This window comes from Parasteatoda tepidariorum, chromosome 2, assembly GCF_043381705.1.
Source record: "Parasteatoda tepidariorum isolate YZ-2023 chromosome 2, CAS_Ptep_4.0, whole genome shotgun sequence".
Classification (NCBI taxonomy): Eukaryota; Metazoa; Arthropoda; class Arachnida; order Araneae; family Theridiidae; genus Parasteatoda; species Parasteatoda tepidariorum.
In genome coordinates this window covers 57,013,472-57,033,958 of record NC_092205.1, presented here as the reverse complement: position 1 = coordinate 57,033,958, position 20,487 = coordinate 57,013,472, and the positions used below count along the sequence as shown (strand labels likewise).

The following is a 20,487-nucleotide window of genomic DNA, read 5'->3' as shown; positions in this document are numbered from 1 at the left end:
CATAAACAACAATATTATAAATAATAACTTATTTAATTTATGACTTCGAATTAGCGTATTATTATAGTAATTGTAATTATTAGTTTTTGAAGCACCCCTTTTTAAAACCATTATAAATGTGAACTACAGATAAAAGTATACTCATTAACATTACTTATCTAAGACATTCAACTAGCAATGAGACGTTAAATATTTTTGTCAAATATTATGTGTGGCTTTCATAAATTTGAGCCATAACATAAAATTTAATTAAATAAATAGAAGCCAAATATTATAGGTTTTAGATCGAAATTATTTTCAAAAAATAAATATAAGAGAAAATATTTTTATTTTCTTTAAACTGATATCCGGAACCATTTTCTTATAAAAAAAAATTAAAAAAAACAATTTTAAATTACTGCTGTTTATTTCAGTTAGTATAATTGATAAATTCTACATACACGAAATGTTTGGTGCGTTTTGACTACTGATGTGCTGTTGAGTATTAAATTTATGGTTTAAAAGTGATCATTTGAGTTTTAAAAAAGTAATAATAGATGATTAATAAATTATATCATGTATGCTATTATATATTCGGCATACATGAATATTATATATTCATGTATGCCATCCGCATTTGTGTTTAAAAGTATTATTAAAAAATAAGTAACCAAATATTTTATACATATGAAATAAATTGAATTGCACTTGTAAATGTAGTGCTTTTGAAATTACATTTGTTAGTTGCAAATAACCATTTATATTATAATGTAAATAACTTTATAATTTTTATTACAAATTTATCAAAAATTAGGAAGTTATGACTAATTAAACGATAAATTCTCTCCATTTCGAATGTATTTTTCTCATGTACAGATCGTAAAGTGAAAAAAATGGAAAAACCTGAATACTTTTGATCTAATGATCGGATCTTCACGTTCTAGGTCTCAATCTTAAAAGTTTGAAGAGGAGACTTTTAAATATGCTAATTAAGTGCTGACGATATTTCAAGTTACAAAATTGAACACAAAAACGTGCTTTTTCTAACTAAACATATCTTTTATTAAACGGATTCAGATGAATACCTTAGGATAAAACGATGAGTTTATTTCTATAAACATAAAAATTTGCATGTTTAAGAAACGTTATGAACTTTTCGTTTTACCAAATTTAATAAGATTATTAAAATTTTTCAAATAATCTAATGCCAATAACAACTGCATTTACTGGATCTTACGCCCTATAATAAACTGTTTATAAAAAACGTCTCTCTGTTTGTTATTTAGTTTCGTCTCTGAATTCTGAAAATAAATTTATAATTTCATTTAAAAGAGTATTTAAGCTTCTTAAAAATTTCTTCAACTCTCAAATCGTGGATAGTTTCTTGTTCTTAATTGCATTTTTATTCAAATGTTACTTTTTTGAAAAAAACTGTACATAAATTTTTACTTAATATTTGGCAAGCATATTTGTTTTCCGCTACATTACTAGTGAATGATAATTATTTAATACAGCATGCATAATGGTGTGATTATGAAAATGAGTTATGTGCTGGGACTAAATAGCAAAAGGGGGCTTTAGAACTCTTACACTTCGGCACAACATTCACACTGAATAACATTTAATCCATCATGCATTAAACTAATGATGAATGATAATTTTTAGTGAAAAGGTTTGTTTATAAAAGTGTTTTAAATTTATATAGACTTAATATAATTGTTAAAACATCGATACGATTACCAAAGCCAAGCACATCAACTAACTACCTAAAACATTTCATATTGGTTAGAAGCATGCGACATCAACGGGGGTGTCGCAGTGGTGGCCTTTCTTGTTTAGTTTGTATTAGATAAAAATAAACTTTAAATAACTCACGAAAGAAAAAATAATATAAGCAAAAAATATTTATCAAATTTAATATAAGGTAGGTTGTTTTCATATTTAAAATATAAAATTTCTTAAGAAAACGTTTTATAAATGTGTTGGTTATTAATACTTTAGTTACTTTAGTATAAATACGTGTGTTCAGCTTAAATTGTAAAAATAATATGTTAGGTTAGCAAAATTTAATAAATAAATAATAATCTACTATTTAATTAAATTTTGAAATGGGTAGAACTTGTTTTATACTTAGTTAGATTTAGTGTTCTATTTTTGCGTTTATTGTACTAAATTTTAACAAATAAGCATAATGAATTCAAGATTTCAATAAATAGCAAAAGCCATGGGAAAATATTTTTGCTATACAAATATGAAATAGTATTTAGTTTTTTAAATAAAAATATAAAACGTGCACTCACTTCCGCTTGAAAAACTTCAAAATAGGGCCAAAATCCCAAATTATAATACTTCTCTGTAAGTGCATTATAAGTTGTTACATTTATTTTTAGAATTAAATCGCCGTGTATTATTTTCTGTTAAATATTAAACATTAAGAGTAATATTGTGTACCGCCATGATGCAGACGTAGCCAGGGTCAAAGACCCCTATAATAATTTAGTTTCTTACATTTGTTTCCAAAAGAATACCAAAAAATCGCTAGTTTTTGAAATACTTTTTTGTTGAATTAAATATTAAGTTTATAAGAATTCCATAAATAATCTTAAAACGTTACAAATAAACATCAAAAGAAATTTTTTTAAACAGATTTGAATCCCAAGGCAGAGACAGAGAATAGTTAAGCTGTTTGCTGGAAAATAGTGTTGGTATTAATGACTCAGACTGCTTATTTTTATTTTATGTATTTAACTATTACTAGAATATTAAGGATTCTCCATCATAATTTAGAATTTAGTAAATGTCCAACAATTTCTTAAATGGTTTATGATCATGTATCAGTTTAAATATATCCAGAAAGGTTTAAGAAAATTATTTCCAACTTCTTATGTGTCTTATTCTTTTAATTTAATTCGACTCTTCAAGAACAACAATCTAACTCTGTGACATTTAAGTCTTTTGTTTATTAATGCTGAGGAATTCTTCAATTTTGTACTGATAGTATATAGAAAAAATTCCGGTGAAATTACCGTTCTATACATATGACATTTCTGATAAAAGAAACTGTAATTCTGATCAACAAAGCCAAATTAACAGAATTTAAACCATTCATTTGGTAGTGTTTGGTAGTTATATGGTAACGGTTAACCAGAAAATTTTGCTTTTCAAAAATTTTAATTCTTATTATCTCATGTTTAGTAAAATATACAAAACTGCAAGGTAAATTTTACCGAATAAATGGTTTTTATGGCATGCTCTAAAGTATCTAAATAAAATTACCAAGTTTTATCGCATATTATAAAACTATATTCAATTCTTAATTTTACCGAAATCTACCAAACCGCTTTGGTAAAAATTATCGAGCTTTTTGGTATTTCCTTAGAGGTAAATTTCACCATATTCTGGGAATTTTGAATATACTTTTTTTTAGTGTATTTTTTGTAGTTTTAAGTTTAGAATAATTTCAGCAATAACTGAGAAAATAGTGTTTAGTTGTTAACAAACAATAAATGAGTTTTTTTGTGAGAAAAATACAACATTTTATTATAATTTGAATAATTGTAGATAAGGCGCATCTAAAAAAAATTAATTAAAATCAGCCACCACTGTGTATTTAATATTCCATGTTTAAATAGGGACAAACAAACAACACCAAAAAACAGCTGAAACTGCCACCAAAGAATATATAGGAACGTACTTGCCCGTCCAACAACTTGGACAGCTCTGACACCTTTCTTAAACAGCGCCACTGCAGCGAAAATAACATAGTAACAGTAACTATTAGAATAAGTACAATGTTTCAAAAGTGTTACCATTGTTATTCTGTTTTAAATACAAATTATGGAAGGATCTCAAAAGTTTCATCGATAAAAATTTCACTGCTTTGCTGATTGACTTAAAAGAATCTATTTTGTGTTCAAAAAAGTGTCGACTACTTTCAGCGTTATAATTTCCAACAGGTTATTGACTCACATAGAAAAATTACATTTGGTTTGCAAATGAAAAGTGTTTCGACAATATATTAAATTTATAGAAATGTAGCTTTTTTTTAATTAAAAAAAAAGATTTGAATATTGCTTTTTTAACTTCCTAATCGTGAAGTATGGTTTGATATACAGAGCGTTTCATAATTGAGCTTGTATATATAATTATATAACTATAATACATATAGACAATATGTATCATAGATAACGTAATTTCATATCTATAATTTAGATTCCTTTCTAAATTAAAACAAGTTAAAAAAATTATTCAGCTTAGTGGCCATCAATAAATTCTTATTAATAGCAATTAATAATAATAAATTATTTATAATAATTTGAAAAACTTTTTTGCCTTTTCCTCGCTTTAATTTACGATCTTTTATATACATACCTTTTTTGATTTAAATAATATATATATTGGGTTTTCCTAACAAAACACTCTGTTCACTTGATTGAAAATTTAAATTATTTCTCATAAATAAGTAGATTTGTAATACGGAAAATTTAATGCAAGCATATATAAGTAATACTTTTCACTGCATATTTAAAAACGTCTGTCACCTTATCCCGGTATTGTTGACATTCAGTATTTATAATTGGTCAACATTAAAATAATTTTAAATGCAATGCATTACTCTAATTCCCTCACACGTGTCAAAAAAATGCAGATTCAAAGCCAAATAATTCCTCTTCATATAACTCAGTGGGTAACTGCTGAAATGCTTCCATGATTTGTTATTTAAAAATTAAATAAACTTTCAAATGCTCCCTTATGATAATATGAAATGAAAAATAATTTAAAATGGAGCTAAAAGTTCATCATACACTCTCACTGGCAACTCACACAAACACAAGAGGGAAATGTAATAAATAAACAATTTATATATTGAGTTTTCAACATTTGAATAGTAAGGGAATTTATGCATTTAAGAATAAGGGCATTCTACTGATAGATTGAAACTAATGGATCACATCAGAAATGATAACTAATACAAAACGTACAGTTCAAGTCAACAGAAAAATGATATTACTTTCTAGAGGAAATTAAATAATATATTTCTAGCCCAGACTCAAGATTTTCATTATGCACTGCATCTACGTTGGTAAATCTAACTAAAATTCGATTTTCCATTATGGTATCGAAAACATTACCAAATCAGCTTTAGTGAAGACCTTTTAGGACGAGAAAAAGAATAGGAAAAATATGAAGAAGCACTACTTCTAATCTAGGGATAATGTACTTCATCACCTGAGGGTAATAGGCATTATTTTATAAGAGCACCTAAATTAATCAGCCAAAGCATAGATTTAAAAAAAAGCGTCCAGCATAATGGTACCATAACATTAAAGGCTGAAAAGAAACTATGTTACCTTTCTGTTTCGTATCTTTGGCTGCATGTGAATATGACAGAATATTATTTAGTTAAGGAAACAGTTAAATACATACAAGGAACCACCACGTGAACTGCACAAAACAAAAAATATCTGAAAGAAATCTGCACCATAATTAAACGCTATTTCAATGGTAACACATTTGCTTACAAGAAAATTATCGATAATTGGTTCACATCATGAGAGAAAAAGAGCATTTATTGACATATATACTATACATTTTGTTAAATATATTTTTAGAACATCAACGAGGTAACAAAACATAGATTATAAAATCAACAAGATCTTTTTATGTTACCCTTGATCATTCAAACATCAAATTATATGTAAATTAGATAAAATATAAAATTTCGATATGAATTTTATGAAAAAAATAATACATTTTCAAACCGAAATTTAAAACATTAATGTTAAACATCTAGAATATTTTTAAAAGCTAAATACAAACCTTTTATTACTGCTGCTTTGAAAAATATTCCCGATAAATTTAAAAAAAAGCTAATTATAAAAATAGTTTGACTCTGAGAAAGTTATTATTACATTTAAAAGTATATACTTTTTCTGCTTTTTCAAATTTACTCTAATTTTAAGAAGCTCTTATATACAAAACAAAGAAATAAAAAACAACATTATTTATCAAATTTAAGTGGGATCTAACAAATGGGACCTTTTAGTTAAGCAAGAAAAATACAAATTTGAAATTAAAACAAAAGTCTCAAAATATTGTGTTAAACAAAAATTCATAATATGTATGCTTTGGAACGAGAAATAGAAAAATAAATTCTGAAAATTAAACAAAAGAGAAGTTTTATCAGCCAATATTAGTAAGAATTCTTTATTATACAATAAGTGTTCAAATGATATGAAAAAAATTATTCGATATATTAAAAGAAAAATATTCTCCTGTTGTTAAATACGTAAAAATTTAAAAAAGATGAAGAAAATTCAAATTTATCCATTCGAGTAACTTACATGAAATTACTCGATTAAAAGAAAGTCTTTAATGCAGAATTATTTCATAGTATATTGTAACAGCATAATAACTTACCTTTTAGAGTCCCATACGTTTTCTGCTCAGTATAATAATTATTTCTTGTTTTTACAAATAAACATTAATATTGATATAATTTTTTGAACCTAAAAACATCATGGATCAATTTCTATAAGCTTTTTATAACAGATCTTGATTACATATTTTTAAAAGGTTTATGATTTTCCTTGCATTTTTGCAATACTTGTTTCTCCATTTATTTTACTTAGCTTACAGAACAATGATCGAATAAATTATGAATAATTTGCTTACAAATAATCTAGTCAATGAACAGAATTACTATAAAATTATTTTTATTATCGAATATTGTACATTTAATTGAATTCAATCGAAGACAAAAAAATTTTTTTAACTTTTTGCACTCTATTATATGTTTTACTAAATATAAAGTCACTATCAAAATAAATGCAGAATACTCACGGTTTTTACACTTGCACTTTTTTATTAACTTCTCATCTTTAACATCATCATGGCAGTTTTTACAATAATACCATGCCCTAAAAATATATTCGCTATTATTAAATATTTACTTAAAAAAAATTAATAAATTTGATTGCTGAATTGAGGAATAAAGAATAGCAAGAGCAATATTTCAAAAAAAAATTTAAACTGAAATTATGAAATTTAAGATCAATAATTATTCTAGCTCTCTCAAGTAATATTTTTACAATAGTATTTTAAATCCATATTGAATGTCGGGAAACAAACTAAAAAATTACATTCTGCGTAAAACTGGGTTTATTTATTAGAAAAAATTGTGAAGTCCCTTTAAGAGCGCAATACAAAATGTCAAAAAATATCTCAATTTAAAATTACACCTCATTTTTTAAGATTTATTTATTTAGGAAATAAAATTCTTCCAAAGTAACCTTAATGTTAACATTTTAAAACAATTTGTAATCTAAAGTAAGATAATTTGCATTCTAAATTGCATATTCTAAAGTAAAAAATAATTGAACAAATGGATATCTTTTTCAAAATTGTTTAAAATTGTTTGGACCCTAGCTTAATAGGGGGAAAACACTATACTATCATTTGGATGCTTGATACCTACAGCTCATTTAAATGAAATGAATATTCAAAAATGATTTACATATATGTATGGTAAAACATTATTTCCCGGAATTTACAATACGATTTTAAAACTGATTCTAAAAAGGAATGCTAAGCATTAATCAGTAAAAAACTGAAAGTTTTTTAAAGCGATATGTAAAAATTTACCTCACAACATAAATATTTGAAATAATTACTGAGAGTATTTACATGATATGATTGAATAATTTAGGATACAATTTATGGAGAATGAATACCTTTTTACTTCATCCGCAGATTGAGCCATGAAGAAACCTTGAGCGTTAGAACCAATTTTAACCTTCTTCTTTGGATTGATGGTAATTTTGGTGTCAGAGCTGTCTTCGTTAGGGATCTCAATGGCCAACAAGAGAAGTTTAAGTTTCACGAAGCAGAGCCTTAAAATAAATTCAAATAACATTTAATAGAAATATGACAAGAAGTTTGAGTACATTTTAAGTTTTTAAAAAAATAAACTTTAGAGTGATAAAATAAAAGCCACAATAGTGAAAACTCAGGAAGCAATTTTACCGAATTTAGTATTGTGTGTTTGATGCTTATTATATTTAACCATAATACTTAAGTCCTTAGACCAACAAGATATAAGATAAAATATTTTTTAATTAGTTTCAAAATACTACGTAACCAATATATCATATTCATTTACCACATACTAATAAATTAATTGTTAAATATAGTGTTCATATAATCTATTTAATGCAATATAATTTGTTTAATATAAGTATTCTACCACTAGAATTTATGGGTAAATATTTTGTATAAAAAGTTCACTATTTTATATTCTAAAAATATTTTAATTTAAAATTCAGTTGAGTTCAAAGTAAGTCATTAAGCAAAAGCTTGATTCTTCAAAGTTTATATTTATTCTTGTAGTTAATTTATAGTCTTGAGTTAAGTATCGATATAAATTTGACTACGTTTGGAACTTTTTTGAGGAAAAGTAAATTGCATGTGGTAACAAATGATCTTGTTTGTAAATATAGAAAATGTGTTTTGAGAAAACACTGCTAAAATTTTACAAAATCTGATTTCATCCATACACGCTTCAAAGCAGAAAATGTACATATTTGTCATTTTTCTAAGCTTTAACTTAATTTTATGACTTGCATTTAGGAAAATATCTCAAATTATGTAAAATTAAGATTTTAAAAAAATTCTTTCATTTTCAGGGGAGGAGAGTTTACAAATTTAGTATCTCCTTTTAAACATTATCTAACACGACGAAGTATTTTTTTTTTTAAAATTTGAAATGGGACGACTGTCACAGACTCTTATTAATGAAAAAAAAGGCTTTTTCTTAGAAAAAAGATGTGAATCAATAGATTGTTTTTCTGATTTCTTTCCCTTAGAGAAATCTCAAAAATGGAATTTTGATGCCTAATGCGTGTGCATCAAACTTTCACATGAACTAAGTATCATGCGAAATTTATTATTAGAATATTATAAGTTACTTTATAAATCTATTATTAAAATTTAGCATTAAAATTATCATTAAGAAATTAGATCGTGTAAGTAAATTAATGTGTAAAGTCTGATATTTTTAAATCTCTTATAGATTTTGCAATATCTAAAATAGGTTTTAAAAAAATACACCTTTCTAATTAGAGTTAAAAAATGTTACGCTAGTAAGCTGTACTATAATACTAACATCAAAGCAAATATTTATTTATTCTAACATGAAAATCACCATGCAGTTTATATATTTTCCAAAAACTTACTCCGCTGCCTGAGGGAAGGTCATCCCACCAAATGAAGGCGACAAATTCTCCGTGTACATTTCCATCCCTGTTCCGCACAAATAATCGTTCTGCCATTCTGGCATATCAGGTGACTGAAAGAAAATATTAATTATTTTTCAAATCAAGTGAAATATGAATGATTTAGGCAATAGTTGATTTTTTTTTTGTTCTGTTAAATGTGTTTTTTTATGTTTAAAATATGAACCATTTGTTATAACATTAGATGTTGATGTGCTTTAAAATTTATTTTAATTCCAGCAATTTTAAACTTTTTTGTTGAGCATTTTTGTTCTAATTCGGTGTCAAATATTAGTAAATAAAATGTCTTCAAGGAAATTCTTTTATAAAAAAAGAACTGAATTTATTGTAGTTTTTGGTGCTTAGGGTTCTTGTTTTCCAGTGACGCCATCTCTACCCTAGAATTCGACTACTGCTACACCCATACGTCATATCCGTTTATAGGGTGGACCCATTCATACATCCATTCATTCATCCACAGATCGTAATTTTGATCTGCACCAGAGAACGAGCAATCTCCAATTCAGTACCTCAAGAGGTATAATTTGTTATGGGAGCATGGAGGACCTTTTGATCCGACAGATTCAGCGTACACCAGTCACCATTTTCTACACGAGGAGCCTTCGGTTGACTGGATTCAAACTCCCGTTATCACGAACGTGAGTCTAGTGCCCTGTGAACCAGGTTATTCCTGTCTCACTAAACTTATTTAAAATTTTTAGTATCAAATAACGTATTTTGAGGAGTCAAATGTCCTTAACAAAATGAATATAAAAAATATCAGTTTATATTACTCGCTTCCTAACAATAAATTTTCAAATCTGCACTTATTCGTAGTTATTTAGAGAAATAGTTATCCATCATTGAAATTTCTTTAATTTAATAAATCAATCACTGATAATTGTTTGAATATGAATGAAAAAAGAAATTTCAAAATACTTTTTTGGATATTATATTTTATTACAAATATAATTCACGATAATCTAACGGATTTCTTTTGTAAATAATAGGCTATTTTTTATAACTGAAAGGTACCAAAATATATTTTTGATTCTTATAAGAGCGTCAGAAATATATATATATATATATATATATATATATAACAATTGTGTGGGATTGCATAGGGATAGTAAGAATGTATAAAGAACGGCTTTTGAGATTTTCTGCACTATTTAAGCATTTATTCCATTAAAAGGCCCAAAATTTTATGTCATAAGTGTTAAAACAATATTTGCAAGTGCACATTTGTTATAAAACNTATATATATAAGAAACTGTGTTAAAAAATTAAATCCATCTGTGCTAAAAAATTTAATTAGCTTGAATGGAACAAAAGGGTTTAATATAACAACTTATTCCAGTTGATAAAAATGTGCGCAGTATTAATAAAAAATATCGATATTATAGTGAGAATGTAGAAATACATACTGTTTTATATGACCTCATGGCGAACAAGTTGGCCATCATAGTCGAGAAGCCAGGTGCGAGACAGCTTTGAGCTATAAAGCCCAATTTCAATTCAGATACACAGATGACATCATCGCCACGTTTCCAGTTCCAGCTTGGGATATTTAAAAGATAGGCCTGCCATGATATAAAATATTCTTCAACACTATTCATGTATTACTAACTAAAACTTATCTTTAATTTCCATTTGCAATTTAATTATTTAATGTCATTATTTCATAATATGTGAAATATAATACTGTCACAATTTAATATAACAGATTTAACTTATTCTATTTTTAGCAGTCAGTGTGATTTAGTTTGTATTGCAGCAATGAAATTATTTTACAGGCTTTGTTTACATTCGCAATATCTACTATCGACAGTTGTTAAATAATACGTATTCCTGAATCAATATAATGTTAAAGATACATGAAACCAAATGATGGATATCTAATTTATGCATTCTCTAAAAATCGAAATGCCTTCCTGTAAGTGGAGATGCTTATTTTTTGATAACCTAATTGTAAAAATAATGTTTTTTTAAATTGCTTTTTAATCTAAAGGCGTTAAAGATAAAATTTAATAAGGAAAAAAATTAGAAAAAATCAGGACTGAAAAAGAGGGAGCAAGATCTTAGAAAGATTTAAATTCATTGACTGAAACTAAGATGGCTCATATGGTCTGCAGTGCAATATTTTGTAACGAAATCTACAGATAAGCCATTTATTTGGATTATTTCAAAACGTTATTTATTGCTATTTTATAGTTCAAAGCACTCTTAAAAGCGTAGGTTTTATCTGAATTCGGTCTAATCAATATTATTTGATGAAAAACAGTGATTATACGGAATTATTTATTGCAAACAACATAAAATCAATGATATATAAATTAAATTGCTCATTTTAAAAAAATGTACTAAAAAAGTAAATATTTTACCGAAGTAAAAGTTCTTTTAACACCCGCTTTTTTCTCAAAGAAAAAGCTCTAATACGAAATAAATTGCTAAAACAAATAATAATTCGTCTATTGTTGTCATTTAAAGGGAAAAAACAATTAAAAATTGCACTTCTCAGAGAGAATTTTTGAAATAATTTTTTTAAACAATAATTGATAAATAGAATACTGAAATATTTCAAAGTTTTCAACTTATTTTACAACACTAAATTAAAAAAAGGCTTTGAAAACCGAAAAAATTCATCAAAATTAAATCTTAAAATTATACTAAACAGCACTTTTGAAAAAGTGTTTCTCTAAAGTCTCAAAATAAATTTTTCGCTTATTTTCAATTTCCATATATAACTGATACAACAAGGAATGCAATACTTTATTATGATATTGCATGAGCTGGATGATGACCCTGATTTCATCTGAATAGTTTTTAATGGAGATGACCCTCATAATGTTGGCAGCATCTTCTGCATCGGGATCTTGACAGTATTTGTTGGCTAGCACCAGGCAAGCATCTGCTTCGTGTACCTGTGTGATTTAAGAACGACATTATTCGTACTGAAAAATGTGGTTGAACATTTGCACTTTAATTACTTCTCTCGGGTAAATATTAAAAATGAAGAATTGTGCTCCTACTCTTTCAAGGCTATTAAGCTGGACACTGAAATGGACTAATTTATTTATTACAGCGGAATTTGAGCAGATTTACAAACACGAAATTGTAAATGTTACAGACACAAAATTTTTATAATTGTGTTTTCTAATTTGTAATTTAATTTTTTAATAATAATAAAAAAAGTTGTGTCTTATTTATTATAAGTATAAAACTTATAAATAAGGAACTTATAACTTATTTATAAGCAAAAAATTGCTCAGAACTACGCTTTCTAAAGTAAATTTTTGCCACCTAACTACTCGACGCAGATTTTTTTAAAGCTAAAAATAGGTTTCTTCTTTAAAACACTTGATGCCATACTTTATTGAAAGACATTCAGTTAAAGGATATTGATTGATTTAGATAAATAATGATTCTCAGAGTGTGTTTCTATAACCATATTAAACGCATTCTTTATGCATACTTCATTCATATTGTTTTAAATATATACATATTTTATCTTTAAACTTAAATGTAATATTTTGGGTTGGAAAAAAATGATTTACCTTCACTCGCTGGAGGTCTATGGTGTTCATGACGCTGCCTTGGAAAAACTCCACAGTTGTGAAGTGCCTTTTTATCAAACCCTCCAGCTCCAAATCCGGTGGTTTTCTGGTGATGCGAAAATTAATGTATTAATAACTAATTTTAATTCATATGAATTATTTAATACACTATTTCGCGTAATTGCTAACATTTACCAATTTTTTTATTAGAAGTTTTGCATAAATTAGTGAGTTAGTAAAGGTTTGGAAATAGTAACTTATTTAAGTGATAGGTCGTTTATTAATGAGTGAGTGCACATCATTTGTCATATATTTTATCATTACATCAATTTTAGCAAGGTGACTTTCGTTGAAATCGAAGTGTAATACAAAACAATACACAAAAATTTAATTAGTATTAATGTATAAAAAAAACATTCGAAAATATAATGCCAATTTTGCATATCAGGTACGCAAGATATTTACCCGAAGCCTGATTTTTCAAAATAGTTCAATATTTAATTAAGAACTAGGAAACACAAAAGGATAAAAATTTAATATTTATTGATATGGTAGAAATATAAGAAAAAATAAGTAAATGATATTTTGTTACATTTAATAATATAAAAATACTTGACTTTGTACGAGTACTAATTAGAGCCGTTTGGTTTTAATACTTTATCAACAGAGTATTCACATATATACCTTTAACTTAATCAAACACTTATTAATTATTTAGACAGCATTAAATCACCGCACTTAATAAATATTTTTTTTTTAAAATTCTTTTAAAAAATTGTAAAATAATATACACAATAGGGTTTTCAAATCAATATTTAGGCCCGGTAAAAAAAGGAAAAAATCTATATAACGAATATATGACGAGAAAGGTGAAATTAAGAATAATGTAACATATTTGTCAGACGAAACTGAGAATTTAGGTGAAAGGGGACAATTAGAAAGGCGTTTAATTCTACAAAGGTAATCACACTGGTTTTTATTTATTTAATTTCATAAGCCGATTTGTCAAATTTTAAGAACGTTTTTTATTCCTCACTTAAACAGTTTATAACTTTCAATCTCCATTAACGACCTCAAAAGGTCTTATTTACTTCTCTTTCCAAGTTTACCTGTGTAAGAACACAACTTCTACATCAACATCTTCACGGTCCTCATGAAGGAAATCCTTAAGAAAGTGAGACACAGACTCATAAGTAATATGCCCACAAACTACGATATGCCTGGAAATAATATCAGAAATTCTTACTATATGATTAGACAAATTGTACAAAAAAAAGTTATAAATATAAAGTAATGAAATAGTGTTGATTTCAGTATTATGCGCAGTTATTTATAATATTACGTGAAATACAGTAACAGATATTTAAATGTTTATAAATACAGATTAACTTCTATTTCTGTATTAATAGATACATAGTTAGGATGAGTATTAGTTTATAACAATCTCTATTGACAAATATTTAAATGTCTGTATTTACAGATTAGTTGAATTCTGTATTAACAAATATTTAGTCAGATACACATTAAGGATACTATTTTGCCTGTAACAACAGATATTTAGTCAGATTGATATTATAGATATTAGTTGGACTGTCTGTATTAACAGATATTTAAATATCTGTATTGATATGTCTTTTCACATTAAAACATTTATATTTTATCACATTAATGATTTTTCTATTATTTCATAATTTTATGAATATATATTCAATGGAATGTTTTATAAGTTAAAAAATTTTCCAGTTTAGTGTAGATCAAAAAAATTTTTGGCGAAATATTAACAAAAAAATTGCTTAGTAATTGATAAATTTGTTTAATTTACTTCTACCTAAAAATGCAGCTTCTATGACAGAAGTAATTAATCATTCATAGGAAACAAATACATCCTGATTCTCTGAAATAACAATTTATTTCAGTTGAAATATTTTTTTATTGCTCATAATTTAAAAAAATCTTAAACTATTTTCAAGCAATCTTAAGCTAAGTATTACAATTACTTCTTCAAGTACTTTTTTAAACTGGATTTCAATGTCTAAATAAAGCTGTCTTTTTTTTTCTCAAGGATTCACATTAAAAAGTAAAGAAGTTGATAAAGTTTTCGAAGATTTAAAATTTATTAGATTACTAAATCAATTGATAAAGAAATCTGCATTTTATGAATGTAATTGTGAGAAAATAATAAGTTAACGAAAGCTTAATTAACCTTAAATAAGAATTAGTTTACTAGAATTAAACTTACATTATCGATTTCGTGAATCAAAAGTATTTAATAATTGTTATTTTTGGTTGCTTTTAATTTTAGTTTTAACAGAATAAATATTTTAACAAGAACCCGCAAATTTCTGCAAATTTATTTCTGAAACATAAATTTCTATTTGTAGTATTTTAAACAGAATTAATTCATTACGAAATCTTAATACTTGAGGAAAAAGATTTAGAAGCAAATTAATTATTTTAGTTTTGAACATTCTTCTTTTTAAAGTTATTTAAAATTAAAAAAAGTCTGAAAGATAAGAAATCAGTAATAGCTTTTCTGTTCTATTTAAAATTACTTCTCGAATAATCAAATTTAATTAAAACTCAAAGTTTTGAAAGAAAAGATACAATGCTTGAAAATTCTCTAAATACGTTAGTTATATATATAATTTATTGATTATGTTGTAGTTGTGAATGATATTCAATTATACTTATATTTTCAGTAAACAGTTTTAAAAAAAAGATGAGAATATTTACAAAGATTGCAAATATTACCCACAAAAGTTTTAAAAAAATTTAAATTGCTATTATTATTATTTAAATTACCAGGATTTTTTTTCTGAAAGAGAAAGCTATGGTTATTTCACAATAAACTATACTATCTAACATTTTATACAATCACAAAGCATGCAGTAGCAATATCAATCTTAATACATGCACTCGAGAGCAAAGCAAGGCAAGTAGCGTCCCATGCAAAAAGAGATAAAGCTAAAGATGTCATTGTTTAATTTCCTTTAGTGATTATTTGAGCATTTTATTATTCAACTAAACATTGTAAAAGATCTTATTTGTTCAATTACTAAAATTTTTTCAAGTTCTGTTCCTTAAGGACTATTTGATAAAATGGATTTTACCCCATTTACCTCATCCAAAAAAATTAAATATTATGTTTATATCTATTTGCATAATTTGTTGTAAATAGCTAATTTATAATAAATTTTTTATTACTGAATTTTTATTGATAACCTCATTATGCTTAAGAAAAAGTTTTGCACAATTAATTGTATGAATTTAGTTTTTTTCAACTAATGAAATTCAGTTAAAGTTTTTCATTTTTAACGATAATTTATTTTCATTAATTCTTTAATATCTAATATTTATATCTTTTTCTAATATTGCATATTTTTAAATCTATTTATCTTTCCTTAGTTTAGTATTAATATTAAATTTATTAAATACAAAAAAAATATACTATTAAATGTGTTTGTGTATTTTTATTTAACAAACAAGTATTTTATTTGGGTTTTTTTTCGTTATGAAAAGTAGAGAGATGCTAGATTAAAATAATAATTTTGATTTGATAAATATATATTTTAAGATATAAAACCAAATAGATTTCTTTGCATTTTTTATGGGCTCTTTCATCCTTTAAAAAGCATTAGTAGAAGTAAAAATAATATTATTTAAGGAAAATGTAATAATAAAAGTTTTCTTTAACGTGCTAAATTGAAGTGGAATTTTAGAAATGATATCTAAACTCATTGTTATGTGTGTGATACAAATTACATGCTTTCTAATGTCACTTTCGAGACAAATTATTTTTGTAACTCTGCGTTCTAAATTTTAGACATTCTAGTAGTTTATATTTATATTCATTACTTTTATCCATACTACTTCTTCATACTACTTTGACTACTTCTTCAGACATATTTAAAAAGATTTTTCATTAAGCAGACTACTGATTTACCTTTCCTTATAAAATCTATTGCAGAAGTTGAATGAAGTGCAGGCAAAACTATGTGTGATTAGATTTTAGTGTTAGTATATTAGTACTTGAGAAAGATAAGAAATCGTGCAAGTAAAGGGATAGAAACCCGTGGAAGATGGAACTTCACTTTATAATTATTAATAAAACAAACCTGTATTGGTATGTGGTCCGTTTCTAAATTTAAGAGAAACAATAGCTATGAAATCGTTATTAGAATTGGAAATCAGAGTTAATTTAGTTTTTAATGTTATAAATTTATAAAAGTTCAGGCTGCTTTAAGTTTTAGCATATACACGGGAATGTAAGGTATAAAAAAATTTATCTCATTTCAAATTATGCAATTTTAAATGACAAAATAAAAAAACTCGAGCAAAATCCCTCGAACTGAGTAATGAAATTTCAATTAGAAATCGTGGTTTTTAAATTTCACTTTTTAAAGCTTAGTACTTTTTGATAGATGAACTCCGGTTGAGTTGACTTAGGTGCTTTTGCGAGCTCTTACTTAGATAACGTGAATGCAATACATACGGCAAATACATACGGTAGCAAGAGTGTACTTTTGCGACAAATTTAATTGGCAGAAACTATAACCAAACCGGGGTTGTTATAGTTTATATGAAGTGCACAATATGCAAAATGGAAAATGGAACACTTTAATATCTTTTAATCGAATGATCTATTTTCTCGTATTTAGATGCAATCGTAAAAATTTGAGGATCTTACTTTGGAAACGTTAATTGTTTATGTATATTTATAATTATAACGATATTTTAAGTTACGAAATTAAACACGGGAATGTAAGGTATAAAAAAATTTATCTCATTTCAAATTATGCAATTTTAAATGACAAAATAAAAAAACTCGAGCAAAATCCTTCGAACTGAGTAATGAAATTTCAATTAGAAATCGTGGTTTTTAAATTTCACTTTTTAAAGCTTAGTACTTTTTGATAGATGAACTCCGGTTGAGTTGACTTAGGTGCTTTTGCGAGCTCTTACTTAGATAACGTGAATGCAATACATACGGCAAATACATACGGTAGCAAGAGTGTACTTTTGTAACAAATTTAATTGGCAGAAACTATGACCAAACCGGGGTTGTTATGTTGATATGAAGTGTACAATATGCAAATTGGAAAATGAAACGCTTTATATTTTAATCGAATGATCTATTTTCTCGTATTCAGATGCAATCGTAAAAATTCGAAGGTCTTACTTTAAAGCGTTAATAATTTATATATATTTATAATTATAACGATATTTCAAGTTACGAAATCAAACACGGGAATATAAGGTATAAAAAATTTTATCTCACTTCAAGTTATGCAATTCTAAATGACAAAATTAAAAACTCGAGCAAAATCCTTCTAGCTGAGCAATGAAATTTCATTAAAAAATCGTGTTTCTTAAATTTTACTTTTTAAAGCTTAGTACTTTTTGATAGATGAACTCCGGTTGAGTTGACTTATAGGTGCTTTTGCGATAACGTGAATGCAGGACAGTATCACAAAGCTCGAAAACGTATTTGCTCTAATCCTCATTAAAATAAAACCATCAAAATCGGTTTTTGTTCAAAATTAAAAGACTATTAAGTTCAATATTTTAAACCATACTCCCACTAAGCATTCCGTGCATCGCTGGTTATTATAATTTTTACAGATTTTGAACAGGAAAAAACTTGCCTTACACTTATCTGGGTGTCTTAAAAGAGTATGAAAATAGTTAAAAATATCTTGAGAGAAAAATCTAAAAATATGTTCAAAAATGTTATCAATGATATCAAATGCATCCATTTTGTTGTCCCCCCTAGCGATGAGTATGCGTAACTCCAAAGAACGGACCGAGTTTGATGTCATTATATAGTTTTCCAAAATATAAAACATGAATGTTTTAATTTTTTCGTTATTTTGGAAATATATTCTCAGTATATCTCCATTTTAATAAATTATTACTTTGATCAATTTGTATTTCTATTTCTATTTTGCGATTAAAATCAAAATTTAAAAGCCTGTGTACTAAGTTGGGATTTTCGTTCCTAGTAAAGCCAAATTTACACTAAAATGGTTATAAAAATTCAAATTGTATCTCTTGGGGCTAGAATGAGAGCAACTTTCAGTCTATTGACGTTTTAACTGTTATTAATTGTCTCTTACATTTGACAGATTTTGCAGGGCGTATATTGGTATATAATTTTATATTCGGGTATATATTTTTAATCAACAAATGATAATATTTCTATCTCAAACAGCGATTAAGTTTTTTATGAATATGGATCTTTATAAAGGCTGATGGTTAAAAATGACATTGTTGTAGTGCTATTTTTGCAATCTTGTTTCTTTTTTCTTTTTTTTTTTTTAAATTCTTGTACTTTATTTTTTATGCACATGCACGGTAATGCATTTTTGAACTGAATGTTATCTCTATTTGATCTACGATTACTTTTAAAAAAATTGCAATTATTCTTTCTGTCAATCTTATTTAATTATTTCAAATTTACCAGAAATGTTTAGTTGCTAGTATGCCACTAACGTAATTTTTAAATTTGCATCTAAATATTTTTACATACCAAATTTGTGTGAAGTATAATTTTAAGCAAATTTTTAAGAAAATCTTGAATTACCAGGAAAAAATTATGCCACTTTTGTAAAATAATAGTTTTAAAGATTATTGTTTTTAATAAGTAGTCGCAATTTCACGACGGTTAACTTTTGGATACCATTTAGTCAAAAAAAATTTCAAATTTGAATTATTTTTACATTTTAATTATATTCATTAATTCATAATATAATTGACAATAAAGAAATACGAGTATATAACTACTTTAACATGAAATTGTTTTTGATTTTTTTTAAAAAATCATATTCAAAATTTTTAAGTTTTCAAAGAAGAAGAATTGGTGCAAAACGTGAAAAATAACATAATAGATATTGAAGTTTAAGTCTCTGGAATTAAAAAGTCTATTTTTGTAGAATTTGTTTTTAAATCGCATAATTTTAAACCTTTACATTTAAAACCATTGTACCTTGTTTATTTTGGCTAGTTAAGTATTTAATGCAATGTCTTAATTGTAATTTATTATCCTTAAACAAATCTCACATGATATCGTGCCTTTCAGCTCGATAAAGATTGTTGAGACTTTTTTCTGACTTTCGTCTTTTTTAAAATCAATAAAAAATCAATATCTTGTTTAGCAGGCTGCAAACTGCGGTTATCCCTGCAGTGCTCTAATTTGAAAACTATTGGAATTTCAGGTTGTAAATCATCAGATCTGTTTTTAATTTTTTTAAAAGAACGTCAATAATTTAAAATCATATTAGCTATTTGGATTGCATCAAGCAAATCTAAAAGATTTGCAGGTTTGCGATTGCTGTAAGCGATTGTCGAGTGAAAAGTATAAAACCTTTAAGTATAATTTTTATATGTTATTTGTTGAATTTGTTTTGAAAAAAAAAAGAGATGTTTGATGCACGTAAATTTTTGAATTTGGAAGAATAAAAAAAAAATTGAAAACTGTTCACAATTATTTAAAAACAATTAAGATAAATCACTATATAGCCATTTAAAAGATATTTCACCAAATATATAGAGGAAAAATTTATAGATAAAATATATAGAGGATCTGGGGAAAAGACTTTCATAGATGTATCAGATAAGGGCCCTGAGTTTCCATTAAAAAATTGTGTATACATTTTTGAATTCCATTTACATTAATTTCA

General features: G+C 25.9%; 1 protein-coding gene across 8 annotated transcripts in view; it reads right to left on the bottom strand.

The window, feature by feature from the left end:
* LOC107441522 (calcium-activated potassium channel slowpoke) overlaps nt 1–20,487 on the bottom strand; it is a 104,455-nt gene that overhangs the window by 32,797 nt on the left and 51,171 nt on the right. For 4 of the 8 annotated variants that reach the window (XM_071177616.1, XM_071177615.1, XM_071177618.1 and 1 more), the window contains exons 9-16: nt 13,918–14,028; nt 12,809–12,914; nt 12,023–12,175; nt 10,679–10,834; nt 9,213–9,325; nt 7,713–7,871; nt 6,823–6,899; nt 3,674–3,724 (exon numbers count right to left, since the gene is read on the bottom strand). In XM_071177616.1, coding sequence (XP_071033717.1) covers nt 3,674–3,724; nt 6,823–6,899; nt 7,713–7,871; nt 9,213–9,325; nt 10,679–10,834; nt 12,023–12,175; nt 12,809–12,914; nt 13,918–14,028 — 926 coding nt within the window. Of the gene's footprint in view, nt 1–3,673; nt 3,725–5,330; nt 5,352–6,822; nt 6,900–7,712; nt 7,872–9,212; nt 9,326–10,678; nt 10,835–12,022; nt 12,176–12,808; nt 12,915–13,917; nt 14,029–20,487 lie in introns of all 8 variants that reach the window. The other 4 variants (XM_016054814.3, XM_071177617.1, XM_071177621.1 and 1 more) reach the window with 2 other exon arrangements.